General features: G+C 37.7%; 1 protein-coding gene across 2 annotated transcripts in view; it reads right to left on the bottom strand.

Moving 5' to 3' along the window:
• LOC121422448 (DNA ligase 4-like) overlaps window positions 1-15,773 on the bottom strand; it is a 41,246-nt gene extending 25,473 nt beyond the window's left edge. Inside the window, exons 1-6 of one of the 2 annotated variants that reach the window (XM_041617512.1) lie at window positions 15,613-15,773; window positions 8,778-9,011; window positions 7,001-7,078; window positions 6,479-6,577; window positions 2,138-2,202; window positions 871-1,021 (exon numbers count right to left, since the gene is read on the bottom strand). In XM_041617512.1, the coding sequence (XP_041473446.1) occupies window positions 871-1,021; window positions 2,138-2,202; window positions 6,479-6,577; window positions 7,001-7,078; window positions 8,778-9,005 (621 nt within the window). In that variant the 5' untranslated portion in view covers window positions 9,006-9,011; window positions 15,613-15,773. The remainder of the gene's footprint in view (window positions 1-870; window positions 1,022-2,137; window positions 2,203-6,478; window positions 6,578-7,000; window positions 7,079-8,777; window positions 9,012-15,612) is intronic. The other variant, XM_041617503.1, reaches the window with a different exon arrangement.
• Between the last annotated feature and the right edge of the window lie 5,958 nt (window positions 15,774-21,731).

Genomic DNA, 21,731 nt, shown 5'->3' with positions numbered 1-21,731 from the left:
GCACAAGATATAAAATGACACTCATATCACTTCAATATTATAGTCATTCTGATTCCCAGTCTTACCACCATCACCATCACCCAATCATCATCACTACACAAATTCATCATCATCATCATCACCCCCATCGTCATCATCATTATAGTCATTAACGTCATCAGTTATTAACAACACCAAAACCACTATCACCACTACTGCATCTTCCCCCTCAGGCAATCACCATCACATTACCACCACAATTGCAATCACCATCATCAACACTGCCACGGCAGCATTGCCAGTTCACTACAACCACCAACACTGCAACCATTGTCACAACTATCATCATCAACATTACCACCAACAAAATTACCACCAACACTGCAACCATCATCATCCACACCATCATCACAACAACCAACACTGCCACTATCATCACAATCATGGCCATCAACACCATCATCTTCACCACTACCATTATCAACAATACCATCACTGCCATCTACATTACCAGTACCACCACCACCAAACTCACTTTCAATTATCAACCATCATCAACTCATGTTATCTGAAAGAAACATATCGTCGCACGCACCACGAACCGTCCTCTCTGCGCAGATACAGTGTGCTATCGCGCCTCGCGATTTCACCACGAACCGTCCTCTCTGTTACGATGCCCACTGTGGCGTAAATAATTCACTTCAAGAAAATGTAAAGATACGGGATGAAACTTTGGAACTTGAACTATCGAACAGGGGCACCGGTAAATAATTTGCTTCTCTTGTAGGTGCACTTTAAACCTTTTTTTAAATGCGTTCTCTGCAATACTAACTTTCGCATCGAAGTGCGCAGAGAGGACGGTTCGTGGTGCGTGCGACGATATGTTTGTACCTTCATGATCATGCGTATGAGCCACTTCTGTTCGATTGCACTTGTTTTTCTCAGTAAGGTCAGCAAACTTTGCTTGACCAAGTCTTTCTTCTTGGTAGCATTGTTGAGGGCGATTGAGTCAAGATTATCATTCACATCCTTGATGGTTAAACTGCAAGAAAAAAATTATATATATTGAGAGAAAAAAAAGAAAGAAAAAACAATATACCACACAAAAGAATAGCTAAATACAATGTTTTTTCTGTTAAGGAACATGATAAGTGCAACCAAAATCAAGACCCTGGAGACATATTAAAAATTTCCATCATTAAAACAACCTGGAACATCTAACTGGCAATGGTTGAATTTCTAACTATTTATAATTTATGGAGAAATGTATACCAACACGGTTGACAAAGGAAGGGAATTATCATGTAAAATTTTTTCACATCTCCTGCTACTGGGCTGATATTCAAGTTTAGATATAGGCCTATACATGTAAATCTATAGGTTTGTTACATTATTCCATTCTCTTGAAAAGTGGTTTTCAGGGATAGTTTTATGATGCTAACTATGAGTTCTTTACTCTGACATTCATGGAATTGATTGAAATCTGAATAACTGAATCAAATTCATCTACAATGCACTCAATATTGTACCAAGACAAAAATAAAACTATAGTAAAATGGTAAATTGCCAACTCGTCCACTCACCTAATGGTCTACTTTCATTTAGTCTAATGCAATTCCGTCAATCAACATTTCATGTAACAACCACTTGGTCCAATTACCATTTGATGCAATCATCACTTTCTCTCATAACCATTTTGTCTAATATCCATTTCGTTTTCATTCATTTTGCACAATTAACACTTAGTCCAATTAGACCAAAATTAATGGTATACGGATTAAATGGCTATTGGACCAACTGGTTATTAGACGAAATGGTGACAGGACGAAATGGCAATTAGACCGTGTGGATAGTGGACAAACTGATGGAAGACCAAATGATAGTAGATGAGTTGGCAATTCGACGAACTGGCATTAGAGGAATGGAAATAAACCATCAAAACCACTTATAAGATTCCTCTAGAAATGCACTTAAGTTGGGGATCTCACAACAACTCTACACATTTTCTTGGCTCATGTCTTCAATTAGGGTTGATGGTGTCAGGGAAGGTCTGCCCTGGGGACCTACATGTATTAAAGGGGGTTATTCAATTTGGGATGGTGGTACACAAGAGGTAGATCCCTATGGGATTTGAAATTCATTGCATCTTTAATAATACCTTCCTCTCTCTGGGCACCTGTTACGCAGAACAAAGAAAGCCACACTGGCAAAGTCTCCAGCTTCCTGTACAAACAAGTATAAAAGAGGAATCATTTATAAACCACCCTCTCTCCATACATATCTCTCATTCCCCGACATAATTTTAGGCCAGGTTTAAAATCTATTCTTTAAAATCATCACATTATGACACACAGTGTTTAAATTTAGGAATCATGATTCCATTCATGATTCTGCAGAATCACGATTGCGTTTAGTCAAAAGTGAAAGTAAACTTTTTTTCAAATCACAAACATGAAACATGGAAAAAGGGGCGTTTGGAAAGACATTTCTGTAGAATCATGAACGAAAAAGGTCTTATAAACGCAATCGTGATTTGACTCTACGATTCTATTACCTCACTGTGTCGGGTTACTTTCAGTTTGACTCTTGCCAAGCTCAAGGAGCTCTACATGCTCATTGTATGTACATGATTACGTACTATGCATGCATTTCTTGTCATGTACAAGTTCTGTGTTGGTCATCGCATCGTCCATTACTTTTCATTTTTTGGGTCATGTCTTCAAGTTCTAGTAAATGAATTAATCTAGTTCTAGTAAATGAATTAACTGGACAGACAATGATCTCAGTTGTTGAGTAAACAGTATCAATATTAAATTGGATCTACGCTGAAATCCACTTCCGAACACCATTTTGGATAAACCAACAAGATGAAAAGAATCATATGGACCCCCCGTTGGGCACTCGACCAAAAAAGTGGTAGGGGTGAGCCGCAGGAGAGACAAAAAACAGGGGCCTTGGAGCGGGCTTGTTGTAAAAAGGAGGGTCCTCGGAACAGGTTTCGTAACTACACTTTTGTGAAAACGGGGGTCCTTGAAACGGATCGCCAGCGTGTGAGTACGTGCGTATGCATCCCTATGGAACGGGCATCCGTGCATGATGCAGCTGCGCGGCCCCCGCCGGGTGCGCTCGCGCAGAGACGATGGTCGGACAGCGCTCTGCGGCCGCTTTTCACCAAAATTGCAGCAGATCAATGCGACCGGAAAGGCGTAATGAAAACTATACGAAGCCTTGGAGCGGATTTTTCATTCTTCTTTTTTCTCGTTAAGAACAAAATGCTATACCTTGGAGTGGCTTTCTTTGTTTCTCAATAACACAAAAATGCTATGCCTTGGAACGGAAATTTGGGTGTAAAAATGGGGGTCCCCTCCACAGCACATACCCACTATGCATTATATACTGAGTGCCCCCCCCCCCCCCGGATGGACCCTATGAGAGAAGTAAACAAAATGAGGTATAGACTGAATTCTGGAAGCAAAAGATTTTCTGAGAGCCAAAACATGTGCAAAAAACTTCCTCTGTCAAACTGCGCACTAGTGATGCACACTGGATTGGCCCAAATCTGAGGAGAAACAGCATTGGAATGAAGGTCGTCTAAACGCTAATTCTGTGATATTGTGATTCATGTTTGTGTCTTGAATCACGATTCAAATCATGATTCTGGCTTGAGGTCGCATAAACCAGCCTAAGACTGTTTGCTAGACATCACAGCTCTTGCTAATTACTTTCAACACCAGCCCTAAAGAAAGGGTAAATTCAAGACACATAATATACAAAAGGGTGAATTCAAGACACATAATATACATATCTGTTCTGGGGCCCGTTGCAGAAAGAGTTGCGTTTAAACGCAAGTCAAAAATGCGCGCTGTTGATTGGTTGAAAATCAAGCTGCGCATGATTTTTGGAGTTGCAATCAATCAGGAGAAGCAATTTGTTTCCATCAGTATGTGAATGATTTCACACTCTACTTTATGACATACACAGATGAATGCTATAGTCCAGCGCTTCTCAACCTTTTTTTACTCGAGGACCACTTTGGCACAATTTTTTTTTTCGAGGCCCATCTACCAAAATTTAAAGAAAGCGATATGACTACTTGTCTCGACTTAAAGATAGACAATGGTTTAATGAGCATATTAGCATGATTAGAGCGTATACTTTCAGTAGCCCGGTCATCGAGCCCCTCCTCCAAACATATACAACCATGACAACATAATGCTGAATACCTTCAATATTCGACAAACATTGCTCATGATTTTACATCACTGCCAATCATGATGAATCTAAATTTAATATATTCAGGGTCATATTTTATGACAGTTCCATTCAGAGACTTTTCAATTGTTTTCCTCCCTCGCCGTTTTTAACCCTAGAAAGACTGGGGGACTGATTCAGCCTCCCCCTCAACATTTTTTGCGATAAATCTGCCGCTCGAAATTTGATGACCGCATCGCTCGCTGACTTTTTACTTTCAAGTCTCGTGCAACTTTGTGATCCCCAGGTACGCGGTTCCAAAATTACGCAACATTTCGTAAGTGCATGCAGACCAAAAATTACTCAAAAACGTGAATTTGTGTACAAATCCAATGCAAATAGTGAATAGCCAAAATTCATAAATGTATCAATATTTATCCTTTTGCTGCATAATCTTGTTTATGGTCAAAATAAACTCCCCGACAATTTGCATTAAAAAAAAAAATCAATAACAAAAGTAAAAAAACAAAGAAATACATAAGAAATTTAGAAAACAATAGAATACATAATAAAATACATGTTTTTTTTGAAATTTTTTTAAAAACAGATTTGATCAGATGCCTATCTAGAGTATGAGAAACAAAAATCAGCATTTTAGGGCATTATTTTATTAATTAGAGCATAAATTAGCAACATCAATGAGCAATGAGATTTTTTGCAAAAATTGATATTATAGTTTTGTAGATAATGCCATGGGTAATTTGCAAACCAATTTTTGTCGCAATCGCGCAATCGATGGCCGTGATCATAAAGGGGGGGGGGCTGAATCAGCCCCCCCCCCGTCTTCTTAGGTGTCGAAATAGGGTTAACCGTATCTAGGCGGGGTATTTTGGGAGTTCATATATCTCGGCCGTTGATTGCGCGATCGCGCCGAAAATTGGCACGCGGGTTGCCTGGGACATAATCTACAAGATTGTATAGTAATTTATTTCATGCAAATTGGTATTCAGTGATTATGCTAATTTATGCGTAATTAGTATGCATAATCATACTTTTTCCTCTAACTCCCTAATTAGAGCTCCAAATGTACTAATTTTTGGTATAGAAACTCTTTTTAGTGTTCTTAGCAAGTGTACATGAAAAAAATTGCGATATCAAATCATTTTCTTATGTAATATACTGTTTTTAGCAATTTCTTATGTATTTCTCTGTTTTTGGACCTTTTGTTTTTTATTGTTTTTTCAATGAAATTTTTTGGGGACTCTTAATCATAAAAAGACCAGTAAAACTAAAAATAATCATGCATTTATGAATTTTGGTTGAAAACACAATTTGCATTGACTTTGTACACGAAATCACGTTATTGAGCCATTTTGGTCTGACATGCACTTACATAATGTTGCGTAATTTTGGAACCACGTACCTGGGTGACGCAAAATTGGTCTCAAAAGTTGAGCAAGACTTGAAAGTAAAAAGTCGGTGAGCGGCCCAGTAAAAAACATTTTGCACAGCGAAAATATCGCGCGATTTGTTGAGGGGGGGGCCTCGGAGGCCCCCCCCAGCCTAGATAGGGTTAAATCGCTTAAAAAAAAATTTTGATAAAAGTATGTTTTCGTGAAATTTGAACACAATCCTGAAGCACGTTCGAAACAAACAGTACAAGAACTAACTGCACTCACAAAAGTGCGGTAAATGGGCTACAATAACTAAATTCTACACACTATGCATACATGAGGCGATTCAAATCAAAGTTAGACTGAAACCATCATAATGTGCATGCATAAAGCATGCTCTAGTTTTGTTTGACCCATGTAGACCGATCAAATAACATATTCGGGCTGTCAGACAGGTCAAGGTCTGTGAAACATACTTTAGTTCCAACCCCCCCCAATTTGTTTTTTCCTCCAGAGCTTCTCGCGGCCCATCTGGGAGAGCTTCGCGGCCAACCGTTTGAGAAGCGCTGCCATAGTCCATGATTGCATGAGAAGCACCAGTCCACTTTTTGATGATGTGATGGCACTATGGTTCAACAGTGTAATCCTTCTGACCTGGGGCCCGTTGCAGAAAGAGTTGCAATAGATCGCAACTCTAAAGATCATGCGCAACTTGATTTTAAACCAATCAACAGCGCCCATTTGGTACTTGCGATTGATTTTTTAACTTGCGTTTAAACGCAACTCTTTCTGCAACGGACCCCTGAATATGTTAGGTTGAGCACACTTTGCACAGTCTCAATGCTAGCAAATATTAACACCATACTTGAACTCATTCAGCAATAAGAAAACACTAAGCCATGAAAGGTATTTACCTGTTTTGCTGTTGGAGCTCTGTAGTTCAGAAGCTTCCGGGCATCAGTGCTTTCCTTGGCTAAACCAAGGATGTCGATGTAGAGTTTAGCTAGGGTGTGCTTCAAAATGATAGAAAACAAGTAGAAATCCTGTTACGTGGTAGTGTCAATGTAGTAACCTGCTGAATATGATTTAATTTCACTAGAATACGCATTTCCATAGATAGACTCAGTCCAGAATGTCTCGGACATAGGACTCAATTGGCAAAAAAGTCTTAGAACTGAAACTGGAAGACAATACATTCACTTCTTAAAAAAAAAATTGTATATGAAATAGAATGAGATTAATTCTCAATGTAATGACCTAAGATTAAGTATAAATTAACTCACCTCATATATACACCCAAGCATAGTATGCAATTATGTTATTCACATAAAACACATAATTCCATAAAACCCTATGATTTAGCAATCTTATTTTGTTTTTATATTAAGAATATTTTCTTAAAATTCTTAATGAAATAGATCATGTGCTACTATTACCTCTTTGATTCCATAAGCCATTCTCTCTCTCTCAAGTTGGGGCAGCAGCAGTCTCATAGCCGGATAAAAATTATCTGTCTGTTGACAAAAAGAAAAAGAACATTCATTCTTATGTCAATTGATTTTCATTTCCAGTACAAAAAACTGTCTTAAGAGAAAAGAGAAGATGTGTTAAAAGACATCGGAAACAAGAACAAGTGGAATGCCTCTGGCCGTCTCACCTGCATCACGCGGTTCAATATAGCAGCAGTGCTGACTTTGAATACTACTCTAACTCGCACAAGATGTTCAGTGATACATGGTTACTCTTATGTCCACTTTTAATGAACTAGACCAATAAACTTACAGAGATGTGATGGTTATTCAACAAAAAACCCCAACATGGCCAAAGTTCATTGACCTTACATGACCTTTGACCTTGATCATGTGACCTGAAACTTGAACAGGATGTTCAGTGATACTTGATTACTCTTATGTACAAGTTTCATGAATCACATCCATAAACTTTCAAAGTTATGATGGTAATTCAACAGATACACCCAATTCGGCCAAAGTTCATTGACCTTTGACCTTGGTCATGTGACCTGAAACGCGCACAGGATGTTCAGTGATACTTGATTACTCTAATGTCCAAGTTTAATGAACTAGACCAATAAACTTTCAAAGTTATGATGGTAATTCAACAGATACCCCCGATTCGGCCAAAGTTCATTGACCCTAAATGACCTTTGACCTTAATCATGAGACCTGAAACTCGCACAACATTTTCAGTGATGCTTGATTACTATTATGTCCAAGTTTCATGAATCAGATCCATAAACTTTCAAAGTTATGATGGGAATTCAACAGATATCCCCAATTCGGCCAAAGTTCATTGACCCTAAATGACCTTTGACCTTGGTCATGTGATGTGAAACTCATGCAGGATGTTCAGTGATACTTGATTAACCTTATGTCCAAGTTTCATGAACTAGGTCCATATATTTTCGAAGTTATGATGACATTTCAAAAACTTAACCTCAGGTTAAGATTTCGATGTTGATTCCTCCAACATGGTCTAAGTTCATTGACCCTAAATGACCTTTGACCTTGGTCATGTGACATGAAACTCTCATAGGATGTTCAGTAATACTTGATTAACCTTATGGCCAAGTTTTATTAACTAGGTCCATATACTTTCTAAGTTATGACGTCATTTCAAAAACTTAACCTCAGGTTAAGATTTGATGTTGACGCCGCCGTCGGAAAAGCGGCGCCTATAGTCTCACTTTGCTTCGCAGGTGAGACAAAAATGTAGATTAAAGGAAAGGATGAACGGGGATAATTTCATGAAAGGACTTGTCAGACATTTTTTTCCGACAAGTCCTGTTTTTTCAGACAGCTACCATAGTAACATGGCTTCTCAGCCAATCAAATACATGGAAAAAATGTTAATGAAAGGCTCCCCTGGAAATCTCAAACAAGATAAGACTTTTAAAAGAGTTTTTAATTTTAAATTCTAAATATTAACAAAATATTCAGATTTCATTCATTCATTCATTCATTCATTCATTCATTCATTCATTCATTCATTCAATCATTCATTTATTCATTCATTCGGTTCATTTATTAACTTTTTTAATTTATTTTTTCATTCATTTATTGATTTGTTTATTCCTTTAATAAAAAAATGATTACTTTAAATCTATTTATTAACAACTTCATCACATTTAAGGGGGGGGGGGGGTTATCACTGTTCATTTATTGATAACTGGTAGAGCAGAGCAATGGTACTAACTGTTTTGGGGTTCTTAGCATGCAGCTGCTTGTGGAAAGCCCTCCATTTTCCCAAGAAATCCTTGAAGAGATTCTTTTTCGCATCGCTCCCCTTCTTCTTCTGGACTTTCTCAAGGAATCCACAGATCTCTCCAAAAGGGATCTGGCTGGCAACAGTTGGTCCAGTGGTCACTGCGGTAACTCCTGCTGCTGAGGTGCTTGCATCATCTTTCTGGTCAGTACTGGCCATTGGTGCCTACACATAAAGATCAGCAACAGATTTTACTTATTAAACAGAAACAAAAATATAAAGTAGGGCCTTATGCACGGGCACTGATACTTCAATCTCTCAGCTCATATGCACTTGATCCACTTCCATCGAGGATTCGGGCTAAATTCCGCAGGCCAGTTCCGCGAACCAACCACGTAGTACATGTATTTCAATGAAGAGCAGTCCGTCGATTCACCGGTTGTTCCCACTCACACGTATTGCGATGTACAAACGTACTAACTTCACACCATGAACTTTGTTTTGCCATGGATATCTAACTAGTGGGTCGTGCGTGCTGGGATCTCATTTCTGGTGTCCACAACACGCGACATCTATTGCTAGATTTTTCTGTGCGCGACGGCATGTAATGACCCCTCGGGTTGTTCCTACGATCAGAGAGAAAAGGTGAAATACACGCACGCCTATGGGGATTGTGAACTGTAGGAAAAATTGTACAAAATTACACTTTTTGATATTTCTACGAAGACGAAGTTATATAGAAAATGAAGAATATTACCATCAGACCATATCCCTAGAAAATTGCTTCAAGAAATGTCATTATGAAGAGGAAATGGACAAAACTTTGTGAAGATTAATCACGAAAAAAGGAGATCGCATCATGAATATTCCTATCATGGGCAGTCCCACATTTGCATGTTATAGTCAAGTTTTCCATTATTTATAAATAATGGTTATTTGTATATAAATAATGATTATTTGTATATTTAATGCTAAACTGTTAAAATTGTTTATAAATAATGATTACTTATAAATAATGGGATATTGAAACAAAAATGTTATTCATAAATAATAAAACGCAATGAATTTTCATAATTTATAAATGAGGTAGATATTTTATTATTTAAAGACCCTCACCGGTGTAAAAACAATCATATATTAAAAGAAAGGCAATGATTCATACAATACAATATACCCAAAATGTTCTATACATCTCCTTCCATTTTTTAGAAATATTAGATAAAAATCAAAGAAACTGCTCCTCCAAATACGCTTCGATTGAACACCCCACGTCGCCTGTAAAGGATGACGTCATGTTGTGTCTGAAGGGTCGCGATTCCATAGGTTTGTGTACAAAAGCATTGGGTATTTTCTTCCATTTCTATATTATGAATCCAATTTTGTTTTTCGTTTTCAGATGAAAATGGCACTCACAATTATTCACTGTTGAAATTGATGGAAACCTACAACTATTCACTGCCTCTTTTGTGATTTCTCTGTTTGGCTCTTATTGGGCCTAAAGTGCTATGTCAGGAAAAGTTGAGATACATTTAATCTGAATGCAGATAGATTTGAAATCTACGCCAAATAAGCAGGAAATAAAATATGGCAAAAAACTAGTTCAAAACAGTAGATTTCATAATTTAAGCATGTAGGAAAAACATATATGTGATATCACTCTGTGATGGAAGTGAAGAAAATGAAATGCGTAATCTGGAAAGCAAAAAAATAACCCAGTTTTTCTGTGTACAAACCTATGGAATCGCGACGCTTCTTACACAACGTGACGTCACGGTCTCGAGGCATTTGAAAAGCTCAATAAAGCCTATTTTCTAAGCCGGGTTCGAAGCCCGATAATTAGAATATTATTAAGCAATATACTCAGCTGGGAAGGGTGAAAATGAATAAAGCTCACAATGCTGTATTTAGTAGCTTATAAGCTTTCGATTGGTACATGTATATAATTTGTCAATTTCATTTTTGGGTCCGGTCTGGGTCTTTAAAGGGGAATGAAACCTTTGGACCGAAGAGGCTTGTGTAGAAACAGAAAAATCAAAGAATAAGAATAAAGAAAGTTTGAGAAAAATTCGGACAAATAATGAGAAAATTATGAGCATTTGCATATTGCAGTCACTAATGCTATGGAGATCCTCCCATTGGCAATGCGACAAGAATGTGTGATGTCACTGATGAACAACTTTCCCTTTGATGGACTATAAAATACCCTCAAAATGTCTCTTTTTACTTTTTCTTATGATGATACAAACTCTTTATCCAAGATGTATTCTTAAAAATATGTAGTACATGCCCTCATGTAGAAAGAACACATGATCTATGGATAGATTGATAAAAGAGGCAATTCAAGTGAAATATATACTAAAGTAATGGGGAGAGTTGTTCACAAGTGACATCACACATCTTTGTCGCATTGCCATTTTGCTATCTCCATAGCATTAGTGATCGCAATATTCAAATGCTCATAACTGTCTCATTATTTGTCCGATTTTTCTCAAACTTTTGTTGATCTGTTTCTTTGATTTTTCTGTTTTCACACAAGCTATCTTGTTCCAATGGTTTCATTCTCCTTTAACAAATAAATAATGGAAAACTCAAATATCAAATGATTATTTATGAATGAGAATAATGGCGCACTTGAAAAAAATATCTATAAATAATGAAGTAGACGTTTCCATTATTTAACAATCATTATTTATAAATAATGGGGAAACTCATCAAATTATTTATAAATGAAGAAATGTGCACTGGTATTGTTTAATAAATAATTATCATCTATAAATAATAGAAAACTTGACAAACTTATCTATAAAAAATGGAAAAACGAATTGCAATTATTTATAAATAATGAAGTAGGGCTGTTCCATAAAATAGTAAACCTTTTGGTCAAAATTTCAAAATCCTACAAACTTAACAAATTAGGTATCACTTGAAAGCTAAGACACTGTAATGTATGAATCTGAAAGAAATAATTTCAAACAATGTATTGTTTCATTTTTGCAAGGCATTGAAGTCACCATTGCAACAAAATAGAATTTTACTTATTGTAAAAGGTCAAGTTTGCAACAAATTTCAAACCTTATATAAGCTTTGAAATAATTAAAGTTGGATGTTGTCCAAGATGTTATTATGTCAGGTTTCTAAAAGATAAGTTAGGTTTTTTCTATTTTTCTTATATTTTTTAAACCAAATATATTAAAAGCATGCACTTTTAAATGTACGTCAGACCACTTTTCACATTCACTTTTTTTCTTACAAGCAAAACAAAAGCAGCCAAATTTTCCCAAGGTCAGATGCAAAGCAAGCTTGGTTTGTTTAATATATACACCAGAAGGTAGCTCACCACTAGTCCAGGATTTCAAGTTAAGTGGGGGTCGGACGTACAACTTTTTTGTACGTCCGACCCCTTTGAAACTTTTTTATGAAGTTATCTTGCACTGCATGGATGTTTTTTGCAAAAGTTTAATATCATAACATCTTTTTCTAAGTTTTCAAAATCGAATACAAATTTCGATTTCAACCTAGTTTAAAATGACCTTTTTTGTATTTTCTTTACCCAACAAATACTGGGGCAAAAATCACCTTCCATCTTTAACATTTTGCATGATAGTTCTTTAACACACCTATCGTTGTATAGTTTTATCGTTTTTTTTTCTTTGAAGTCTTGCACAAGTTTTGAGACCAATTTCACAAAAAATACCACACATTTTGACAATATGTAGATTTTTATATGATGATATCTTCAAGAAATGGTGATTTCTTTGTGTTTTGTGTGCATATTCAAATGGAAACTGCCTTCCTTCATCTCAAATTATCTTAACTTAATGAATTTAGTGGTAATTATGACTGAATAATAGCCTGCAGGAAATTAAAAAAGAAAATCAAAATTAAAAACATACAAATACATGAGAAATTCAATAAACAAAGAAGTTCCATATAGAAGAAGAAATTGCCCCTTTCCCTCATCTCAGAAACAGCAATTGCCCCTCTATGGGAAATAGATCTGCCCATTTGCTACAATGATACATGGATGTCTAGACTACATTATTCTACTTTTGCCTATAGGGGTGTAAGTGATGAAAATGTGAAGGGTTATTCATTTCATTTGACTTGTTCTCATTTCTAATCTTCTGCATCAACCTTGTTCACACTTGGTACAAATGACCACTGGTTGATACCATGTGTGTGTTGATGAGGTCAAAGGTCATCTAGGGGTCAAAGGTCAAAAGATAAGAGGCCAGGCATTCAGTCATTTTTTGTTCAAATTAATTTTTTTTAATCAATGTTGTTCACACTAGAAACACAAAATAAGTGGGTAATACAATTTTTTTGGTTGAAGATGATAATTTCTAAAGTTATTACATGTAGGGGTCAAAAGTTAACTTTTGATACAAGTAGTTTTATTTCGGGGAACACTTGTATTCAAACTTGGAACAAATTATCAGTGGGTAGTACCACATATTTGTTAAAGAGGATGGAAAGTTCACATGTCATCTACAGGTAAAAATGTCAAATGACATATTTCTGTATTAATTTTGCTCAAACTTGGAACAAAACGATCAGTGGAAAAAAATTACATGTGTTCTTGAGGATGGAGAGATCAAAGGTCATCTAGGGGTCAAAAGGTCACATTGCATGTTTTATTGATTGCAACATCAGGGAAGACTCATGGTTCGTAACCCACCTTGTTTAAACAAAGTTTGGAACAGGATAAGTTTTTTAATGTTGAAGAAATTCTTTGTCATGTCTTTTGCAAACCATTAAAAAAGATACATTTTACTTGAAGTTTGATACTAAAAAATATCCTCTATTGTGTAAAGAGATCAAGTTGTGTTGTTTCGATATCGAAATGGAAACAGTTTAACCCCACTGACTCATTCGCAATAGATATGAGTAGCATTTGCTTGACTGTAAGAAAATCAGTATGGGGGTTGGACCTACGTACACTGTCTGAATGCATGTTAACTTTAATCAAGCATAACTCTTCACCAGTTTCAGATTCATTTGTTAATTCTGTCTTATGTGAAAGAACAAAATCCAGTTTAGAATGTCAAAGTTTTTGAGACGTGAGTGCTCTGGTCAATAAAAAAATTATTCTAAGTTACTAATGAAAATTGAATTGCAACTGCATGGAAATCAATAATCTTGGTCACAAAGTGATATTTTGACGATTTTGTCCGACAGCTCAGTCTACTATAAATCTACCTGTGTAGATTCTCCACAGGCAGGATGGTAACCCAGGGAGTGCCGGCCCACGTACCCAGGAGCTCACCATGTATTTATACTCACGGGACAAGGGTAGATTATGGTCAAAATATCATTATCTAGCAAGATAAATTATGAAAACAGAAATTATGCACTTACCACGATGATGGTCTAATGAGTGGTAGTATCGTGCCATCAAGGCACAGACTGGAACCTCAAAAAAATGAAAAGTTCTCTCCTTCTAGACACATGCTAGATCTACCCCAGTCTCGATCGGCCATTTTTGTTATGATTTTGAGGTTCCAGTCTGTGCCTTGAAGGCTTGATGTCAGGTCTCAGGATACTACCACTCATTACCATCATCGTGGTAAGTGCATAATTTCTGTTTTCATAATTTATCTTGCTAGATATTTTGACCATAATCTACCCTTGTCCCGTGAGTATGGGTAAATACACGGTAAGCTGCTGGGCGCCGGCCCTCCCTGCTTGGGTTAGCAGGACAGTACTGCAGTAGGACCTCACTCATGGTTTCAAATCGTCTCGTGTGTGAAGGATTCATATGCACCTGGTGCACACGAATCTTTCACACCCTTTTTACTAAAATAACTATGACTTTACATCATAGCTAAGAATTCTACTTTTTCTATAACACTTACCGAACCATATGGATCGTTTGTTGAATTCTCTTTGCTGTTTTTTTTAATAAGAGCATTTTTCGTGATCTTCACGTTGATGCCTATGGAACAGCGTTGATATCAACTTTTGCCTAAAGAGGGTGCGCGATATTATTCACAAAGCCGGTAGGCACTTAAGAACCAAGTTTGAAAGGATACTCGTAAAATTATGTCACTGTCGCGATGAATATTCATTAGATCATGGTCGTGCGTGTTCAATACACACTGAGTGCATGCATGCAGAGAGTTTGTATTGAACACGCACGACCACGATCTAGGGCCTAATGAATATTCATCGCGACAGTGACGTAATTTTACGAGTGTCCTTTCAAACTTGGTTCTTAAGTGCCTACCGTACCTTTGTTTACGGTGTTGCAAGCTAGCTGCATTCTAGGCGATCAGCATTATTTTCTTGCTCGTTCAATCCACTTTCATCATCATCTTGTCAAAAGATGGCGTACTTTAAAAATGAATAAGTATTTATACATGAGATGCAACCTGTTGATTTTTGGTACAATTTCCTATTACTTGAATTGAGAATGTTCGATACCAAAAATTGCTTTTCGATTGTTGTTTGCGTACTTTCCACCGCAGTATTAAGGACGGATCGAACGGAGTATCCTGGTTGAGACTTGGAGGTAAGCGATAAAAACACTTTTAGTTTTATAAATAATTTCCAATTCATTTTAAAACAAACTTAAATCATTAAAATAAGAATACGATAGTGGAGAAATGCTGAAACGTTTGGCGTTTTTCATTCCCTCACATTCGTGTGATGAATGAAAACGTCAAAGTCCACTATGAAACTACATGCGTTGTGCGAGGTTAGAATTACTAACCTCGCATGTTGTGTGAGTGGTAGGACCTAGCTGCATTGCCAAAAAAAAATTGTATCAAATCTTAATGACTCAAATGTCACTCATAAAATCGGAGAGAAATTTGGTAAGACTAACTTGTTAGGGCATAGATGTAGAAAAAGACAGCTGGTTCAAATTAAGATCCCTGTCTGTCCTGGTTGGTTGCAGTGGTTAAGTTTAACGCTAAGACCAAGTCCAAGTCGAATTTGTCATGGGCGCTGACATGTTTGTAATATATATTTTCGAACGCTAGCTGGCGCTAAAGCACAAAGCGCAAGGACAAAGCGCGGAGATAAACCGCTAAGATCACTCAACGAATTTCACTTCATCGGACCACTTGCTGTCAAGGCATACGAAAAATAAAGAAACTTGAGTGAGAAAACGACCATCTTTTTGACCAATGAACCTTGACCTTGACAAAATTTTTGACTAATCTTTCTTTTATCAATTCTTCCCCTCAGTCTGACATTGTAAAAAAAAAATAAAAATGATAAGGTTTGAGGAAAATCCATTCAAGATCAAGAAAGTTACTAAATTTTAAAGGAGAATGAAACCATTGGAACAAGATAGCTTGTGTGAAAACAGAAAAATCAAAGAAACAGATCAACAAAAATTTGAGAAAAATCGGACAAATAATGAGAAAGTTATGAGCATTTGAATATTGCGATCACTATTGCTATGGAGATAGCAAATTGGCAATGCGACAAAGATGTGTGATGTCACTGATGAACAACTCTCCCCATTACTTTAGTATATATTTCACTTGAATTGCCTCTTTTATCACATCTATCCATAGATCATGTGTTCTTTCTACATGAGGGCATGTAATACATATTTTTTAAGAATACATAATGGATTAAGAGTTTGTATTATCGTAAGAAAAAGCAAAAAGAGACATTTTGAGGGTATTTTATAGTCCACAAAAGGGAAAGTTGTTCATCAGTGACATCACACATCCTTGTCGCATTGCCAATGTGAGGATCTCCATAGCATTAGTGATTGCAATATTCAAATGCTCATAACTTTCTCATTATTTGTCCGATTTTTCTCAAACTTTCTTTATTCCTATTCTTAGATTTTTCTGTTTCTACACAAGCCTATTTGTTCCAAAGGTTTCATTCCCCTTTAAGTATTTGATAATATGTAGCTGCCCCATGTTATGTATTATAAAATGCATAAATTACAATTTCAATAGTTCATGATGTTTAAAAAAATTATTTTATCAGTATAGGCCTAGCGGGTATAAAATAATATGTCAGTGGATAAACTGAAGCTACCATAAAACCTATGCAATATTACATGGCGTATGGACCATCCGATCATCATCATTTTTTTTATATATAGAAAATCACATTGTGGGACGTGTGGTCCAGTGGTAGAGCATTGGACTCATAATCGCAAGGTTGCGAGTTCGAATCCCAACTCTGCCATTGTCTCCACTTTGATAAAAAGGCCTAAGAGTGATATCTGTCGTCTATTGCGTCAGCCACTGATTAACCTGGACGTTAAATGTTTCCAAGGTAATTGGTTATATACAAGCTTGGCGTTTACCAGCCAAAAATGCTGTCCTGCCGAGTTCCTACGGGAGTTACCACACACAGAAACAGAAACATTTAAAAAAAATGTATTCATGTTAGGTTTACGTGGGAAGTTGCTCGCATATGACGTAGCAATTTAAAAATCAAAATTCTAATGACTTTTAAATGTTTGATAGATTTTACTCAAACCTTCACAAATACTATTTTTTCCTCCTATAATGATTTACAAAACTTTTTAATAGGATGAACTTCCCCTTTAACATTGCCACATAACATGGAATGATGTTAACTTCAATTGTAACTTCATACAGCACGGTAGACTGTAGGCCTAAAATAACAAAAAATTGCAGAGAAGGAATGGATATGTGTGCGAGCGAGCGTAGCGAATGAGCAAGAATTTACTGCTAAAGACGCCAATGTTGGCCTATAATGATACATAATATCATAATAAAAAAGTAACAGTAATATGATCCCGGGGGGGGGGCACTCAGTATATAATGATAGTGGGTATGTGCCGCGGAGGGGACCCCCATTTTTACACTCAAATTTCCGTTCCAAGGCATAGCATTTTTGTCTTATTGAGAAAAAGAACAAAGAAAGCCGCTCCAAGGCATACCATTTTCTTCTTATCGAGAAAAAAGTAAGACAGAAATCCGCTCCAAAGCTTCGCATATTTTTCGTTACGCCGTTCCGGTCGCATTGATCTGCTGCGATTTTGGTGAAAAGCGGTCGCCGAGCGCTGTCCGACCATCGTCTCTGTGCGAACGCACCCGGCGGAGGCCGCGCTAGCTGCATCATTCACGCTTGCCCATTCCATAGGGGTGCATACGCACGTACTCACTTGCTGGCGATCCGTTCCAAGGACCCCCGTTTTCACAAAATTGTAGTTCCGAAGCCCGTTCCGAGGACCCTCCTTTTTACAATAAGCCCGCTCCGGGGCCCCCGCGTTTTTTGTCTCGCCCGCGGCACACCCCTACCAATTTTTTGGTCGAGTGCCCCCCCCCCCGGAATATGATTTCAAAACTGGGCGTTGTAGCGTGCGCCCGTAATCCAAGCTACGTGGGGGAAGTTAATGCAGAGGTTTCGAGGCCACGAGCCTTGGTCACCTCTTTCTATATGGTATAGGCCTAGGCCTCGTGTAAACATATTTATGGTTCTCAAACTTTGGATTCAGTGGTCGTTATAAAGACGGGGGTAGTAATACAGTCGCTTTGTATCCAGTGGCGGATCCAGAGGGGGGCGCCCCGGGCGCGCACCCCCCCTATTTTCGCCGGATTTTTTTTTTGGGGGGGGATGGTTATATTTACTGGATTGGTACAATGTAGTCAATTTCAAGGGCTAGATCTAGTCAAAACTATATTTTAACTTACGCTCATGGCCTTTGTGTTCGCACAAATGCACCTCTGTCATACTGTATTGCAATATGTAAATTCCGGAATTCCAGGGCGCGCAAGTCGATTGGTTGGAAAGTTGCACCACTTGTAATCGGGAGTTGCAGTGCAGTGACCAGTGTGAAGATGTTGGATTGGATATCATTTTTTCCCGAAATTTTGTGTTTTTTGTAACATGCGTTTGTCTGTCTTTATGGCAAATACATGTAAATTGTAAGTAACAGATCGCGAGAGAAAGTGTCAACGATGCGAATGATAATGTCTATCCCAGAGATTATTCTTCACTCAAAGATGAAGCCCTATATCGGGCGCCACGTGCGCAGCATTATCATTCTGCCTTGGTCATGTACGTTTTCACTGAAATGTATAGGTCAGACATATTTGTATTTAATGTAAACTAACTTTTACACTTTCTGGTACATTCAGAGGCATATTATCCAGGGCGCCCCAACTAAGTTTCGCCGAAGCAATCATTCCAACGAATTATCAAGGAGCAAAATTGTATATTCTCAATCACCAGTCGACCCCACTCCGCGTTTGCTGTGTATAGGCAGCTATATGTCAGTGTAAGGAGCGAAGATTTTATGTGACGGGGGGGGGGGGGGGGGGGAGAATAAAAATACTTTCGTGCTGGGGAAAAACGTCCCGAGGACACATTGTGTATTGTTAAAAAGTAGAAATTGTGACATTAACCCCCCCCCTTACCCCATTTTTCATGTAATCTATAGCTGATTACAATATATCTTTAAAAAAAAAATTGCCAGCAAAATCGAAAACGTAAACAATAAAAATGATGAGAATCCCCTTAAGAAGCATTATATTACTTTGAGGTTGTGCAGAATGACTGGATTATTGAAGATGATTTGAAAATACGAGGGAAAAGGTTGATTACCAGAAGATGATGTCGTTTTTTTCTGTAGTTTGTAACAATTTACTGTGCATTTTGGGGAAAAAAGAACCAAATTTTATGCATGTTGCCATACGACTAAACAATTCTCATTTGAAACACACAATGTAAATACACAAATGACAATAAACAGAATGGATTATTCGGAACTTATCGATTACAAGTCTCAGTTTCGTATCATTTAAATTTGACGTTTCAATCACACGATGCAAGCAAGTGAAGAGCCTTTGCCAAATGTATGTTTTGAATGACCGCTTATACGGTGTGTGACTGGAAACTAGCTCCTAAATGAGTCAGTATGTGTCTTTATTCATGAAGTTACAGTGATTTAAGTGTGCATTTTTCTTCTAAAGGTGCTCTCAAAATACGACTTTTGGACATGATTTTTTTGAAAAAGTCTTTGCCGTGGGAGGGGGGTATCCCCCTCCCACACCCTCGCCGCTGGCGCCCCCCCTATTTCAAAATCCTGGATCCGCCCCTGGTATCCTCTGTAAAAAAAATGAATACCATATAAATCAGGACCCCGTCCACTCCGGGATTACTCTATTTTTCTGGGGGTGCTGAGCATCACCCCCGGCCAGTAAGAGCTATAGTAGATAATCCTCCGTTGCCAGGTCCAAGGTATGAATCCAGCTTTAGCGAAACCCAAATTAAGATTTAGTGGTATCATCATTCCTGATAAACTTTTTTTTCCAGAGAGTGTGGGGGGGGTAGTAGTATTCCAAGGGGTATGCTACAGGTTTTCTCCTCATCGGATCCGATTAATAATCTGTGTTATCAATAGACTCTTATCAAATTAGGTTATCGATTACGCGGGGGGGGGGGGGGGCAGTCAGATATATTGCTGTACACATGCGTGACCAAATTATTTCCAAACACCCCCTTTCTCTGTGTGCAAGGTGACCCTAATTAAGTTTTTTTCGCGGGCTTCATATACATATTTTGGCTTGGCCCCTAAACAAGTTGTTGCCAGAATATGACCCCTAATTAAGTACTGTCCATTTAACAAGTTATAAATCCGGGGGAAAAGCATGGGGAAGAAACATGCCCTTGACACGTTTGGCTAGTCTTAAAAAAACTATGGAAAAACATATACCCTAAATACGTTTGACCCCGCGATTGACCAGTTTTTCAAAGCCACCCCCTTTTTGAAAATCGGTGTTTTTTATACCATTAACGAATGCGTGCGTGGCCAGTGTCCAAAACTGGAAAAAAAAACCTTTAAACGCGTTCTTTTGGGGTCACGCACGTGTACAGAAATATATTTGACTGCCCCCCCCCCGAAAAAAACCTTTAAACCTGTTCATTTGGGGTCACGCACGTGTACAGAAATATATTTGACTGCCCCCCCCCCCCGAGATCGATTATACCCCGATCCGTATCTCTCAAAAACAATTTGGAGTTTGGATATCGACTCGTAAAACCTGAACTAAATCGACCTCGATCAAAGACGCGTTGGACTTTGAAAGGTGAAAATGGATGGGATGTCGCGCAGACGGGGATGGGGTGGTATTATCCCACTGGAAGTTCTCAAAGGCAAAGTCGGAGCCCCTATCTGCAAAAGGAGGGAGTGTTTGCATTGGAGGGGTTTTACCAGTGACGTAATTGTGTCAAAGGAATTGGGTGGGGACAGATGGCGAGGGTCCTATGTCCTGACTCGATTAAACAAAATGCCTTCATTGAATAATTACTTTGAAAAAAAAACTCATCACAAATATGATGCATTTGTATATCGTTAAACGTTATATTTATAAGTAATTTCTTAAAATACTCGTATTTCGGTATTTTTTAACTGTTGCTCAAAGATTGTCCAACAGAGAATGTCTGTGAGCAGCTAACAAAGCGAAGCGACCAAGCAAGCAAGCACCCCCCCCCCCATAAATATGACAATTTATAATTTTGTGACATCGTTTAACACAGTATCCAGAAATATAAGCGAAACCGGTTTGCTACCTAAACAACCATCAAATAAGAAACATATAAAAACAAAACAATTATTACAAGGACACTACTTGACTCACTCTCTTCGCTCGCTCACAAAAATGAAAATACAAATTTAATAGCCCTTTTGATTGAATGCGGTGACCTCAGACATGTCAGAGACGTTTTTTGTGATCATAATGATGGGGTTATAAGATTCTGATTAGCATACAACATTTTCGGCAGACGTGATGGCAGTGAGTTGGCACCAGGGTGGTGTTACAATTTTTAAACTCTATCATGAAAAATGTAATATTTAAGGCATATTTTGGGCTGGGAAATTATGACTAAATACTTATTTAGGCTAGGCTTACTCTGAGATCGAAGAATGTTTACTTGTTTCATAATTATGTTTGTGGTCATTTTTGGTTTTAAAATATTTTCATTCTTTTTTTTCCA

This window comes from Lytechinus variegatus, chromosome 1 (genome assembly GCF_018143015.1).
Source record: "Lytechinus variegatus isolate NC3 chromosome 1, Lvar_3.0, whole genome shotgun sequence".
In the NCBI taxonomy this organism is placed as follows: Eukaryota; Metazoa; Echinodermata; class Echinoidea; order Temnopleuroida; family Toxopneustidae; genus Lytechinus; species Lytechinus variegatus.
The sequence above is the reverse complement of the archived record's forward strand: the minus strand, read 5'-3'. Positions and strand labels throughout refer to the sequence as shown.